The 15760-nt window shown below is 42.9% G+C and overlaps 1 protein-coding gene across 11 annotated transcripts in view; it reads left to right on the top strand.

Moving 5' to 3' along the window:
* chrm2a (cholinergic receptor, muscarinic 2a) overlaps positions 1–15170 on the top strand; it is a 127153-nt gene extending 111983 nt beyond the window's left edge. For 3 of the 11 annotated variants that reach the window (XM_049566865.1, XM_049566864.1, XM_049566866.1), the window contains one exon: positions 4124–15170. In XM_049566865.1, the coding sequence (XP_049422822.1) occupies positions 4165–5673 (1509 nt within the window). In that variant the 5' untranslated portion in view covers positions 4124–4164 and the 3' untranslated portion in view covers positions 5674–15170. The remainder of the gene's footprint in view (positions 1–4123) is intronic. The other 8 variants (XR_007448427.1, XR_007448426.1, XR_007448422.1 and 5 more) reach the window with 8 other exon arrangements.
* Positions 15171–15760: the final 590 nt, after the last annotated feature.

Here is a 15760-nt window from a genome sequence, read left to right as displayed (position 1 = left end):
ACAAGCAATTATAATAGATAGCCTTGCCTTTTCATTTTCTCTTACTCTAAAGCCTAGTTCAGACCAGTGATTCACCACGGGACGAAACCTTGGCTTGACCCTGGCTGAGCTGCCGGTTAGCAGCTTATGGTGCTAACTCCACAGGCAGCGCTAAACAGACAGAGCTAATACTGTCAACCACAGGTGAACTGGAGGCTGGGCGCTACGCTTCTACAACAATGCTTTCCCAATATCATTACCGACTGCTGTATGAATACAGTGCAAACCCAGCTGGCCAACAATGTTGTTTGGTTGATTTTAGATGTGGGGTGACCAAAATTTTAGGTGAATATCTCACTATCACTATCTTCATTCATATTTGAAGAAGCTACAAATTATATTGAGCCACAAAATAAACCCGAAAAGCTGCAAATCAGAACAGAAGTACAGAGAGTTGTTGCATAGAGATGATACACCATCTCGTCTAGTTGCATTAGTGTGAACCGGCAGTTTTTTTTGAAGAGTCAATTATTCTGAATGTGGCCTTTCTCCGTACGTAGCATTCCATTGGATTTGCCGGTTTTATTCACGTTTATTCCAACTGTATACAGCACATTTTGAATATGCATCTCAGTTGAGGTTTTTATCACAATTTGCGACACTGCCTTTTGCCTGTTTAAGGTCAGCTTTGTACATTGTCATGGATACGTTGTAGACAAACCAAGTAGCCAATAGTTTGCAAGGCTGGGGTAGAGATGCATACCCAAAAGAAGCCTCCACATTTCTGGTTGAAAGAAGATACACACCAAATTTTAAACATAATGAAAGAGGAAAGAGATAGCAACAGGTTATTCGATATGCGCTGACCTTTTCAAGAAAGTAATTGAAGGAATGTAAGAGGAAGACTGTGTTCACGCGGTCAAAACAGTCTGCCACCAGTGGAAAACTACAAGCAACAGCTGTTCCAGTTTACCGTAATTTGATGTGATAAACAACACATTAGAGCACGTTAACTGGAGTATGAACAGCAGTATGTAAACAGAAACATTAATAAAATATGTATTTTTTAGGAAGACCCGCCACTGCAAATGACTCAGCTTTATTTGCAGTCTGTCTACACTTTTCCAAAAGTAGCATTTATCTCTCAGCCGAACAGACAGTTTGAGCCTATCTTGCATGATTAAACTCCAGATGTTGTCTGAACATTGATAAATGTATGTGGCTTCCCCCGTGGTTTTAAGTCCAATTTGTATTCACTTATTGAACACCATATTGATCCTTCTCAGCAGAACAGTATGCCTTTTTGATTTACAGACTGAATACCACAGGCTGAATAAAGTTGGATAAGGTCTTTTTACAAAAGAAGGAGCTTAAATGAAAGGTTGAAGCAGTTCCCCAGCCTCACGATATGTCAGACTGAGAAGTGATAAGCCACCAAGTGTGCCATAAAATCTGACCTACAGCGCCTGAAACTCAAGACACAGAGCAGGCAAAGTGCATTACTCCTCATACTAAAGGCCTGTGATGTACACAGCTGAGCAGTCAGTGTATAAATCAAAGCAAGGTCTACAACACGAGCCAATGTTTAAGGTTAAAAGCGAGAACTAGTGGGTCACTTGGGGATCAAAAGAATTTTCTAGTGCTGTATGAAGAGAATTTTTAAGTGCAAGTTGGAAATGGACCTTTGAAGATAAAATGTCAGCTCCAATTTTGTCAATAATTCCTTTTAAAGTTTTTTTTTATTGAACTCTTGGTAATATGGACTGTGTGTGCGGTGTGTAATTACACTTTTCCCTCTCTTTTTAAGATTGTACGTGCTAACATTGCAGAGTCTAAAAAACTATATTCACAGGAGAGGGAAGATTGATCTTAAAACGCCCATCAACTCCAAACGTAGGGGTTTGGGAACACATTCAGTTGAAATGAAAGGACGGTGATTCAAGCCACAGGCTAGTCATTAGGCATTATTATGTGGTCGAAAATGTATCCATCCAAGTGGACAGGCAGACAAAAGCCTAGAGAAAAAGGACCAGCTTTGAGCACTTTGCATGAAAAATAAATAAGCAAAGGTATTTTTCATACATCACATGGATTTCTGCCAGTGTCGGTTTTATTTTGTTGTCCTTGGTGGTCAAACATTGCAGGTTTAACTTAGTTCCGAACAACATTTGAAAACACTTTTAGACAAACTTATTTAATAACAGTAGTCGTCCAGTGAGGGAGCAACATCTTTCTTCCACTGGGTAGCTTGAAAAATATTCTGCTTGACTGCAGCATGCTCCAATACTTCAGCTTCATATCCTCATTTGACTTGTTGCCTCATTTGCACGCATCTCATTTTTCATCAGCCAGTCATGTGCATTTAAATCGTGCAGTCCCTTTTTTATCCTAAGTAATGAAGCAGGTGTCTAATGGAGAGATGTTATTTATACACTGATTATGAAATATATCTGTGCCAGATATCTGTGCTTCTAATTACCAATGTAATTGGTGCACAGACAAAATTGTCACCGTTATTTGATGAATTGCTTTTAGACAAGCTAATAGCTGATGTAAGAAAAGGTCACACTGTTAATACGGCAGAGAGGCGTGTACTTATATTTTATAATTTCGACCATCATTAATCTCCTCTCGCACCATTACATGTTGAAAGTTGGCATCACATCTTTTGTAGCAATATCGATGTGTTTCGCTGGATGTGACAAACTAATAATTACATGTTTAGTGTTAAAGTGCTGCTTTTATTATTACTATTACTATTTCCCACAGTAATGTTTTTCAACCCAGTTGCCAGAAAAAACGCATGCTATCTTTGCGTGTTATTATGTAGCAAATTCACTGAGATTTTTCAACAATGCTGTTGTTAGTGTGTGGTTATGTTTAGGCACAAAAACACGTGGTTATGGTTAGGAAGAGATCATGTTTTGACTTAATATACACAGTCTTGGAGGCATAACCCCAGCTGGAAAAGCTGCTATGTCTTGATAAGCTTTTTGTGGGAATTTCCCTGCTGGAAAAAAACAGTAATGGGTCAATACAAAACACCCATGTTCCATGCCTAAAAAACAGCTGGTAACACAGAGATATGTCACCACAAACTACCTACATTTGGTGCCTAAAAGGCTGTAAGAAACACAGTGATGGGTCATAAATCACCTCCTCTTGGTGTCTAAAAATCTACTAGAAACACACCGATGGATTGCTACAAAACACTCACATTTGGTGCCTAAAAGCTGCTGGAAATACAACAACAGGTCGCTACAAGACACCTACATTTAGTGCCTAAAGAGCTACTAAAAACACAGCAACAGGTTGCTACAAGACACCTACATTTGGTGCCTAAAAAGCTGCTGGAAACACAGTTTTAGGTCACTACAAAATACCTATGTTTGATGTCTAAAAAAACAGCTGGAAACACAATAACAGGTTGCTACAAAACACCCACATTTGGTGCCTAAAAAGTTGATAGAAACACGGTGACGGGTTGCTACAAAACACCCACATTTGGTGCCTAAGTAGACACTAAAAAACACAGTGACAGGTTGCTACAAGACATCTACATTTGGTGCCTAAAAAGTCGCTGGAAACACAGTGACAGGTTGCTACAAAACACCCATGTTTGTTGCCTAAAAGCCACTGGAAACACAGTAATGACTTGCTAAATCACAACTGGATTTGCTGTTTGTTGGTCTGGAACAGCTTGCAGCTGTAGCTTGGCAGGCGTCTCACCTGGATGACACACCATCCACCATCCCCACCACCTCCTGATGACAAACTCAGCTCATATACATCACTTTAGAAACACTGATATGATACATTTAAACATGCAAATGAAACACCCATGGTTTGCAGAACCATAATGCCAAGATTTTCTTCTGGTTACTAGGCTGTCTTTTTTTATTTTCAGAAGATTAATTCTCAAATGCATTTACCTAAATACTTGACTTTTATGCCAAGCTAAATAGAAAGAGTTCAGTGTTCTTTCTGAGTTGAAAAAAAAGGTGCAATATTTCTTAACAGCATGATACAACTGTGCTTTACCCATGACCCTAATAAATACGCCATTCAATGACTCAAAAGCTGAAGCAGACAAAGTCATCTTTTGCACCTAATTACAAATCTTCTCTTCTCTTCTCTTTTGTAGGTTCCATGTGAGTAGGAGGTGGCAACATAAGACCAAATGCCATGGATGTATTCAATTTCACCTACTGGAATGCCTCTGAAGGCAACAGCACAGAAGTGGTGGAAGAGAGCAAGAGCGCCTACAAGACTGTGGAGGTGGTGTTCATCGTGTTGGTGGCCGGTTCCCTCAGCTTGGTTACAGTTATTGGAAATATCCTGGTCATGCTTTCCATCAAAGTTAATAGGAACTTACAGACTGTCAACAACTATTTTTTATTCAGCCTTGCATGTGCTGATCTAATTATCGGACTGTGCTCTATGAACTTGTACACAGTCTACATCGTAATGGGGTACTGGCCCCTGGGCCCGGTGGTGTGTGACCTGTGGTTAGCCTTGGACTACGTTGTCAGCAACGCATCTGTCATGAATCTTCTCATCATAAGCTTTGACAGATACTTCTGTGTCACCAAGCCCCTCAGCTACCCTGTCAAAAGGACCACCAAGATGGCAGGAATGATGATTGCAGCAGCCTGGGTCCTATCTTTCATCCTCTGGGCCCCAGCCATCCTGTTCTGGCAGTTCATTGTTGGTGGGCGGACAGTGCCTGAGAAGGAATGCTACATCCAGTTCTTCTCTAATGCTGCAGTCACTTTTGGCACCGCCATCGCCGCCTTTTACCTGCCTGTCATCATCATGATTCAGCTCTACTGGCAGATCTCCAGAGCGAGCAAAAGCCGTGTGAAGAAGGAAAACCGCAAGCCATCAGGAGCCAATCCAGAGCCCGTGTCGCCTGGCCAGCGGAGTAACAACGTACCAAAACCCAACAATAACAACGTACCAGGGGAGGACACAGGCCGCTCCCAGAGCCAGAATGCTGAGGATGGAGCCAACCAGCATGATGGAAAACTGCAAAACGGCAAGGGGCCTTCCTCGACCACTGCTGAGGGAGAAACCGAAGCTGACGACGCGGCGAGGGAGAACTGCGCTGCTGGGGAGGAGAAGGAGAGCTCCAATGATTCAACATCCGGCAGCGTGGCTGCGTCCAATCAGAAGGACGAGGAGGCAGCAGCCTCCACTGCTAACTCCAGCGCCGAGACAAGCCAGCCACTCCCACGTCAGCGAGCCAAGGCAGGGGGCTCCAAGCTGACCTGCATCAAAATCAAGACGAAATCACCCAAGGGTGACTGCTACACACCGTCCAACGCCACCGTTGAGATCGTCCCAGCCACCGAGCGGCAGAATCACGTGGCGCGCAAGATCGTGAAGATGACAAAACAACCCCCCAACAAGAAGAAGAAAGGGCCGCCATCACGGGAGAAAAAAGTGACCCGCACCATAATGGCCATCCTGGTGGCTTTCGTTGCCACCTGGACTCCTTACAATGTGATGGTGCTTATTAACACCTTCTGCTCCAGCTGCATCCCCAGCACAGTGTGGACTATTGGCTACTGGCTGTGCTACATCAACAGCACCATCAACCCGGCCTGCTACGCCCTGTGCAATGTCACATTCAAAAAGACATTCAAACATCTTCTTCTCTGTCAGTATAAAAACATTCGGTCAGCCAGATAAATATGGGCCACTTAGGAGGAATAGTCGAAGTATGATTTTCCCTGTGTGTGTGTGTGTGTGTGTGTGTGTGTGTGTGTGTGTGTGCGCATATTTTATATATATATATATACATATGTATGTATACATATGTGCGTGTGTGTGTGTGTGTGTGTGTGTGTGTGTGTGTGAAAGAGGTCTGTGAGTGTAATGAAGACTGCAAGAGAACATCTGAAATTACTTTCCATCATTTTATCCTTTTGTTTTCCAGTTTCTCTCTCAATAACCGGTTGTAGCACTTTACACAAATCCAACTCACGCCAGTTGCGTTGAGACGTGTCGTGCAGAAGCAGCATAGATCAGGGAAGGTTGTGAAAAATTCAGTTCGACTTGGCTCGAAAAAGCGAGGGCGTGTAAAGCAGGGAGCACTTGGGAATGACACCGAGCTGATAAAAAAATGAGGAAAGATAAAGAGCAGAGGAAGATCTGCGCTGTATGAAAACACAAGACTTCAAATGGGAAAATAGGGCTGACTGAATTTACAAACCTCAGAAGTTTGAAGTTCAGTGAAGATACCTGTAGATAACTGTACATATCAGTGTATACTCAATATTAATGTGAGCCCACATGTGGGTGTGTGCCGGCTCGGAGTGCGTGCGTACACTCATGTGTGCCCCTCTCAGCCTGCCTTCTTTCTGTCTGTCTGTGATCCTCATCATGGCACTTCCAACCAGCGACATGTAGAATAAAGTGGGGCAGTGAACACAGATTTGCCTCTTACGTAGTCACATCAGGGTTGGAAGCTATCCCATCTACCAATGAGCCCCTGTGGGAATGAGTATCCATTAATACATTATAGATATATGAATATATTAAAGCTGCACTTCAGCCACATTACAAAAGATGCTTTCTGTACTCGGCCGTTTAACCATGCAGGTGGTTAGGGTGCTTTTATTTGGCCAATTATCCATCTCCAAAGTTCTGCCTCCACTCCAAAACAATGGAGATCAATGCAGATGTGTTTGTGCTCACTGGCTACACATTCCTCACTGAGAAGAGTTTTTCCATTAGATCTTCTAATAGACTTCCAAATAGAAAGTTTACCTACCACTCAAATGTGATTGGCCAATACTAATCAGCTTAAAACAGAAACCAGAATGTGTCCCATACTAAAATCTTTGCCAGTCGCCTACAGAATCTGCATATATATGCAGACAACTGTCTGTAGCCCAGACATTAGTGGATACTCAACCACTAAATTGGATCCTACGAGAGAATAAACCCCCGCTTTGATTTAAGGAAGAGTGGGACAGTTTGGGAAATATGCTTATTCGCTGTCTTTCCAAGAGTTACATGAGAAGATTGATTCTATTCATGTCTTTAGAAATGAGCTTAGCATAAAGACTCGGAGCAGGCGGCAACAACTGGCCTAGCTACTTAAAAACAGCTTAGTCTACCTGCACCTTTACAACAAGCCAGCCATTTTTGGAGGATGGTGGTTGTTCAGTGAAAGTGTCAAAAAGAATTGTTAAACAAAACACTCTTCAGTGAATACAGTCAGACACAAAGGTAGGCTAATGTTATGTGTTTCACTTTTCTAGATACTGGTAGATCAATTATTCATGATTAGCCAACGTTTTATAGCATTCACTTAGCATAACATGAGCTATCTTTTGTCTGATTGTGTAGTGTGGCTTGTAGATCTGAAGGTCATGTACTCTGGGGTTTGACTGGGGAAGGCGCTGTCACCAAACACCAGGTAGACAACAGTGATTGTAAAGGGTGGCAAGCTGTCAAGATCTTTAAGGATCCATGTCATTAAGTAACTTCAATTTTCTAATATATTATACATTTCTGATGAACGATAATTAGACCAGCAGCTACTGTAGCTATGGAAGCATATCCTCCAGAAATGGCGACATCACCCAAGAATGCTTCACTTTCCTATTCCTAGTAACTCACTATATCTCACATGTTGTATGTGTAAAATAACCAAAGTGCGAAACAACAAATTGTGGTTTTGTAAGATTTAAGTTAAAGTATCTCGGGGTCTTGTTCATGGGTGACGGTAGAATGGAGCGTGAAATGGATCAGCGGTTTGGTGTGGCTTCTGCAGTGATGCAGGGACTGTGCCAGACCGTTGTGGTGAAGAGGGAGCTGAGCCAGAGGGCGAAGCTTTCGATTTTGGTGGCTGGGTTCAGCCTTAGACATAGGGTGAGGAGAAAGCTCGGAGTAGAGCCTCCTTCGAAAGGGGTCAGTTGAGGTGGTTCAGGCATCTGATCAGGATCCTCCTGGGCGCCTCCTGTTAGAGGTGTTTCAGGCATGTCCCACTGATAGGAGGCCCTGGGGCAGACCCAGAACACGCTGGAGGGATTATATATCTCATCTGGCCTGGGAACGCCTCGGGGTCCCCCAGGAGGAGCTGGAAAGAGTGCCTGGGGAGAGGGACATGTGGGGTGCTTTGCTTGGCCTGCTACTCCCACGACCTGGCTTCGGATAAGCAAATGAAAATGGATGAATTGCCAAAATCTCCTGAAGTCTTGTTTTCACTATGAGGCCAAGAAATAGTCCCTCATGTAACCACCTTAAATCCACAACTTGCTGTTTTCACATTTTTGGTTTCCACAGTAGAAAACTCACTTAGTTCAAACTTCCATGTAACATGACAGATAATAACCAAATAGCTGTAAGAACAACAAACAACAGGAGTTTTGACTAAATAGACGAAAAAAAAAAGATTGTTCAGTCGCTCTCTTTGATTCGCCATCCGTTCACATCACATCACGTCAGCTTTTACAACTGCTGACAGGATGTCTGATGTTTATTTCATGGTGGTTATTAAGATGCCTGTGTTTGCTGTCACTGCTAAGAACCTTCCTACTCTGCGAGTGAAACAGGTGGCTGGAGCTCAGAGCTGTGGCTTTGTACGGTCTGTGGGAAGGCATTGTGTGGTGTGTTTTTCTTTTGGTGTGTGTGGATGAGTGGGAGACATCATATGATTCTGCTGATTAGTAGACTGATGTCACGGCGTGTACTGTACACACTGTACTGATGATGATTGTGAGGAGTTGTGTGTGTGTTTATGTGTGTGTGGGAGCTCTTGTGTGTGGGTATACATGCTGACGTGTGTTTGCTCCAGGAGTGGAGTTTACTTCTGATCACAGGTCATGACCCTGTGATTTCAATAAGGGCTATTACCGCGTCTTTACCGTTCACGTTTTGTAACCCATCTCCTTTTTTTCACTTGAGAATTCATGTTTATTAATTACATGTAAATCATTATACACTTAGATTAAACATAATAAATAGTTGTGCTTAGTTTAATTGGAAGAGAAATAAGAAAACCAATTTACTGTACATGTTCTGTGCATCCATGCGTGTCATCCATCATTTCAACCTATTAGACAATTCTCAGTTACATTAATGTATGCTCACCAGTTGCAGTGATGAATATTCAGGAGCGTTTGTCATCAGGAGGTTGCCACGGCGGCTGGTGGGGGAGCTCTGCGAAGAATTACACCAGCACCCAACAGCTCCACAAGGCTGTCTCCTTAAACAGAGATCTGGGACAGATCCTATAATGAACACTCACCATGAGGCTGATCAGATTACGGGACGACGTGGAACACCTACATTTGAGATTAAAGATTGCCCATTACACGCTCAGCTTGGGCTTGCATACGACGCACCCATGCCCTATTTAGTGCTCCGCTCAGTCCTGATCCTGTTATAGTCTCTACCTCATATATGAGGTCATGAATGTAATGTAAATATCGCATATATATATATTCATCAGCTTGCTCTATTATTAATTCTCTTTCTCCTGCTATATTACACTGCAGAGCTCCTATATGTGCAGGATAGAACATCCTTGCACGTGCATTCAGATTTTGAAGCTGCAGTCACAGAAATGAGTCACAGTTTTGCATAAAGCGAACACAATGACATTTACATTTCTTTACTGGCAACCTGCAGCTAAATGGTAAATTTTAGAATACCAGAAGGATGGGATGCATCTAATATTCAATTCAAACAACTGAAGACCACATTTACTTGTTGGGGATCCTTAATTTGCAATCAGAGCAGCCCAGATTATTTCAGCATGGACTCACATGTGGCAGACTCATTAGCTCAACATTTATTTTATGAACTCCACTCCAGCATAGTAAAACAAAAACAGGTGTCAGGATGCTGTTTACCCTACCTGTTATGTAACTTAAAAATAGCAACATCAGACAGTTTTTGCCTCTTTTTAGGTGGCAGGAGTGAAAATTAGTCATCCTCAGTATTCGCTGTGTTGTGGTTTCAGAATGACGAAGGCAGCTGGAGAACAATAAGATACAAAACAGGATGTAGGCTCTACAGCAGTGAACCTCGGACTACGGGCCAGATGGGGTGCCGGCTGGCCGACCGACTATTTTCTAATTCACAGTGGAAATAAATTAAATCACACTGGGATTTTTTTGTAATTTGAGTGTTAATAAGGTGCCAGAATGTATTTAAAAATGATCTGAATTGTGCTTATCTATCAAAAAATAAAGTGCCCCCGACCCCCTCAACAGAGTTTCAGAAACACCCCTGCATGTACCTGATCTGTGCAGGGCTGCTACGTCTGAATCTCCCTTTTGGCAGAGATAAGTGGGGACAGTTAACATCACAAAGTTGAGGCTATTCATTCATTATATATACTGAACAATATGTTTAATGTCCGTTTATTAATTGGGCCCTGGCCTCCTGTCATTTTGCAAATGTGACCCCCGGGCAAAACAGGTTGAAAAGCCCCACTCTACATTTTTTTCCCAAATGATAAACAGATTTTTATGTGTTCTATTTTCTCAGATGGCTTGAAAAATAGTGCATAAAGCTGCTGTAAATAGCACAAAAAATCTCCTGAGGGGGTTGGGCTGAGCCCCCAGTGTTTACAACATCTGGCTCCACCCCTGCTGCATTTATAATTCTACTTAATGGGGCCCTCTGTTTAATTGTCAGAAACGCAGCTAATCTGTTTCATCATGTCTACATAGTAGTGGTCGACCAATAGTGGATATTCATTCATTTTCCTATCCCAGCTGACATTAAGCGAGAGGCAGGGTTCACCCTGGACAGGTCGCCAGACTATCACAGGGCTGACACATAGAGACAGACAACCATTCACACTCACATTCACACCTACGGACAATTTAGAGTCACCAATTAACCTGCATGTCTTTGGACTGTGGGAGGAAGCCGGAGTACCTGGAGGAAACCCTGTTGACACGGGGAGAAAATGCAAACTCCGCACAGAAGGGCTCCCACAACCTGGGTTCAAACCAGGAACCCTCTTGCTGTGAGGCGACCACAGCACCACCCTGCCGCACAGTGGATATTTAAAGACCAATATAATGACGATAGCTGTGCACAAGAAAACGTCAGTAGCCAATTAATCATTTAATTTTTAACAAGGGCCTCTAATTTGAAACGGGAAGCTGCAACATTCACTCATTGGACTCATAGACGTTTGCTCTAGCATTGATAGTGCTACAGTGCTGGAGCAGCTGTCGTGGTCGAGCCAAAAAGTTATGGATATACATGTGAAAATGAGGAACAGTAGACACAGCAGAGGGGACCTGCTTTCTCAACCTGCTCCTCTGAAGTCGTCAAAATCCAGCACTCGGGCAGGGACTGAGTATCAGTCACTTACGAACAAAGTCATCCTTTCACGTCAGCATGATACGCGGCCAGTCGCTGTTATAGTTTAAAGGTGCTTGGCGGTGTCAGGGGGAAACGCCGTGGGACAAGAAGGAAAGTTAAGGTGACGAAAGTCCATGTAGGGCAGGCAGGAGGGGTGGTGAATGGGTCCAACAAACACCGACTTTCACCTGGGAGAGCAGTGTCCCGTAAGATTATAAAGCTAAACCCTGTTCTTTTTTCCTAAACCTAACTACGTGCATTCGGAAAAATCTTTATTTTGAAAGAGACTGTATGTAAACAGTATATTTCCTGTGAAAACAGAAGTGTATTTTGGAAGAAGACAATGCTTGACACAGCGTCCAAGAACGTCAAGAACCAACACACCCAGAGTACCTTTCATGTCGTGTCTGGACGTGGAAAGTCCATGATCAAGACATCGATACGTGACGAGGTCGGAGTGAGAATGTGTCGGCTTTCTCTGGATCCGTGCCCACTAATCATTTAACACAACCCTGCCTTCTTTAGCTCCAGTTGGTGATGTACATCCCCACAATACTGGTGACCACTACACAACTATCGGCCACCTGCAGATTTGTGTTATTTGAGTAAATGTTCTTTCCACCACTGCTGCACGTGCAGTACATGTGGATGGTCCATGTTTATCTACCCGAGCAGTTACAGCAGGAACTGAGGCATCCATCCAAGTTCGACATCCAACCATCCGTCACGGTGATAAGTGGAGCCATGTCTGTCTGACATCCGTCACACATCTCAGTAGTGGGTAGAGAGCCTTCCAGAATATCTGATTAATCTTTGCTAAGCTGTCGTTTGAGTGATACCAGCAGGAGAGTAAGTGGCTCGCAGCTCGAGCGGTGGTCCGGGGGTCCCGGTTTGAGCAGCTGCTCGGGTGTTTGATGGAAGGTGATGGCAGTTTATCACCTCCCTGGAGCGGGAAAAGCGCAGAGGTGCATCTAAAAAACAAAAGTGTTCACTGTTGCTATCTGCTCGGCATGCACTTTAAACATCAGGAACAAAGTTCTCATAAACCAATCCGCTGTCCCCGCGGCTGTTGCCAAGTCGTTGGACAGATGAGAACAAAAAGACGTTCCTGTATCAGGCGTTGTCGAGGAGGACGTGGATGATGTGAGAGAATGTGGGCTTATGATAGAACAGGAGGGGTTGTTTGTTGACAGCGAAGGAGAACGGCTGTCATGCATGTGAGGGAGGAGAGAAGCTGATAGCCCCCGAGGTGTACACTTTGTACGTATGAAACAGATAAGCTTGTCTTTGTCGTCATGGCTACTCATACAGGGGATTGATAGAGAGGGAAGACGGGGGAGGACAAGGTGGGGGCTTGTCAGTGACAAAATCCAAAGCTAGAGGATCACTGCATGTGGACCATGTTTGGAGAAGTCACAGCCGTTCCTCGCAGGTCAGCCAAGGGTTCTGCTGCAGGAATTTGAGAGTCCCAGACGAATCCTGCCGCCTGGTGTAAACACAGTGTGATACAGCGCTGTTTACCATCCCTCCTGCGCCTTTTTTTTGCGTCTCATTCTCATGTTGTGGATCCACCGTCTCTCACTTTGTGGGTATTACAAGCACAATGCACACATGCTCATGTACAGAACATGCATTGTGATCATCTGTCTCATGTGACTAAAATAAACATTGTCTCCTTTGTCATCAACAAATCATAATGTGCCGTCAGAGCTAGCTGGGCTCCTCTTCATACGGCTTATGTCAAAGGGCTAAACTCCTTTTACGGAGTACATATGACATGTAACGTTTATCAGAGACGACTTCAAATTCAAGGTTTCCCTGGATTCACTCTTGGGGCCGTTCGCCGGGAATAATCTCAGCAATCGTGTGCATGCAGCCGGTGCATGCTGGGAGAATTTTATCAGACAGAAAAATATATAAACATATATCGCCAGATTGTACGGAGCAATTTGAAGTGCCTTATCCAGAGTAACATAAACAAATTGCTCTTTTACCCTGAAATCCCTGTTGTGTCTGTCTGTGCTGGAAGGTGTAGATGCTGTTCATGGGCGGATTATGAGACAGGGGGCCCCTGGGCACAGATATGGAAAAGGGCCCCACCACCTCTTCAACGTAGGGGCAAAACACACAGATTCTGTGGTTGTCTTGGCTCTTTTTAGTGGTTTGTGTGTCTTCGTAGTGGTTATGTGTCTCTTTAAGGCCATTTTGTGTCTTCTTTGGTCATTTGGTGTCTCTGAGGTTATTTTTTGTCTCTTTGAGGTAATTTTTGGGTTTTCTTTGGTCATTTGGTATCTCTTTGAGGCTATTTTTGTCTCTTTGAGGTCATTTTGTGTTTGAGGTAATTTGGGGATTTTCTTTGGTCATTTGGTGTCTCTTTGAGGCCATTTTGTGTCTTCTTTGGTCATTTTATGTTTCATTGAGGTTATTTTGTGTCTCTTTGAAGTAACTTTTGGGTTTTCCTTGGTCATTTGGTGTCTCTTTGTGGCTATTTTTGTCTCTTTGAGGTCATTTTGTGTCTGAGGTAATTTGGGGGTTTTCTTTGGTCATTTGGTATCTCTTTGAGGCTATTTTTGTCTCTTTGAGGTCATTTTTGGGTTTTCTTTGGTCATTTGGTATCTCTTTGAGGCTATTTTTGTCTCTTTGAGGTCATTTTGTGTCTGAGGTAATTTGGGGGTTTTCTTTGGTCATTTGGTGTCTCTTTGAGGCCATTTTGTGTCTTCTTTGGTCATTTTATGTTTCATTGAGGTTATTTTGTGTCTCTTTGAAGTAACTTTTGGGTTTTCCTTGGTCATTTGGTGTCTCTTTGTGGCTATTTTTGTCTCTTTGAGGTTATTTTGTGTCTTCTTTGATGTCATTTTTGGGTTTTCTTTGGTATTTTGGTATCTCTTTGAGGCTATTTTTGTCTCTTTGAGGCCATTTTGTGTCTTCTTTGGTCATTTTATGTTTCTTTGAGGTTATTTTGTGTCTCTTTGAGGTCATTTTTGGGTTTTCTTTGGTCATTTGGTGTCGTCTTTGGTCATTTGGTGTCTCTATGAGGCTATTTTTGTCTCTTTGAGGTCATTTTGTGTCTCTATTTGAGATTATTTTGTGTCTCTGAGGTAACTTTGGGGTTTTCTTTGGTCATTCGGTGTCTCTTTGAGGCCATTTTGTATCTTGTTTGGGTCATTTTGTGTCTCCTTTGGTCATTTTATGTCTCCTTGAGGCCATTTTGTTTCTGTCTGAGGTTATTTTGCATCTCTTTGAGCTTATTTGGTGTCTTTTTTGGTCGTTTTGTTCCCCTTTGTGCTTGTTTTGCCCCTTTTAAGTAGTCATATTATCTCTCTTTGCAGCTCCTTTGTGTCTCTTTGTGGTCATTTTGAGTCTCTTTCTGGTCAGTATGTGTTGATTTAAGAGACATTTTGCAACTGAAGGCCAGAGGGGCCCCTGACACTTTGGGCCCCTGGGCCTGTGCCCAATAGATGTGCTCAGTAATTCGTCCGTGATGACGCTGCGGTGTGATGCACATTGAAGAGCATGTTCTGCCTTTTAAATAAACTTTTTTGTTGGAGATATTGTGTTCTTCAGCTCTGAGCTCCCATAATTTCCATCTTAACAGCCACCGTCTGATTGCAGAGGCAATGAAAGTTGGGACTGAACAATCTGAAATCATCATCTCGATGCCTTTTGGGGTAGTTCATCAGAAACTGTACAGTATACAGTCACAGCAGTGACATATTTCAATACTATCCAGGAGGCACAGCGGACTACTTTGGTTGATTTTCCATCCAATACGTGTGTGTGTGTGTGTGTGTGTGTGTGTGTGTGTGTGTGTGTGTGTGTGTCAGGTGTGAGTGTGTGTGTGTGTGTGTGTGTGTGTGTGTGCATTCAATTTTACATATGGGAAATTTCCCGTGTGTGTCTGCCAATATACCGAGAACAGTGCTGTCATTTGTGTGTGTGTGTGTGTGTGTGTGTGTGAGCATGCAGCTTGCTGTGCGGTGTTTTATTTTCTTCTAAACTCCTCAGCATGAAGACATCCGATTGGACAAAAATCACGGCACACATCAGGGAAGACGCACACAGTGTGATTGTCTATTTCTCTGTCATCTCTCCTTCCTCTTTAAACAAGTCTTTCAATAGCAACAGGCTTCCAAAGACTCACTTAGACTCAGCTCTGCGTGGTACTGGAATACATACTGTATATTATATTGTACATTTTGTACACACACTTAGTAAAACTGTTTGTTTTATCACTGTACAAATACACATGTAATATTACAGATTAAAATATGATCAGTGTACAGCCAGAGAGTTTCTTTTATGTGGGTTTGGAATTCAAATTGTAATTTAAAATCTATAAAGATATGAATATTAAGTGTGTTTCAAAGAGAATATGATTATAAGAGCAGGAGGTATAAATATATGTGCATTTCTGGAGGCATGATTTGCAAAGAAATGGATT

The sequence above is a fragment of the Epinephelus fuscoguttatus genome, linkage group LG22 (assembly GCF_011397635.1).
Source record: "Epinephelus fuscoguttatus linkage group LG22, E.fuscoguttatus.final_Chr_v1".
NCBI lineage: Eukaryota > Metazoa > Chordata > Actinopteri > Perciformes > Serranidae > Epinephelus > Epinephelus fuscoguttatus.
The sequence above is the reverse complement of the archived record's forward strand: the minus strand, read 5'-3'. Positions and strand labels throughout refer to the sequence as shown.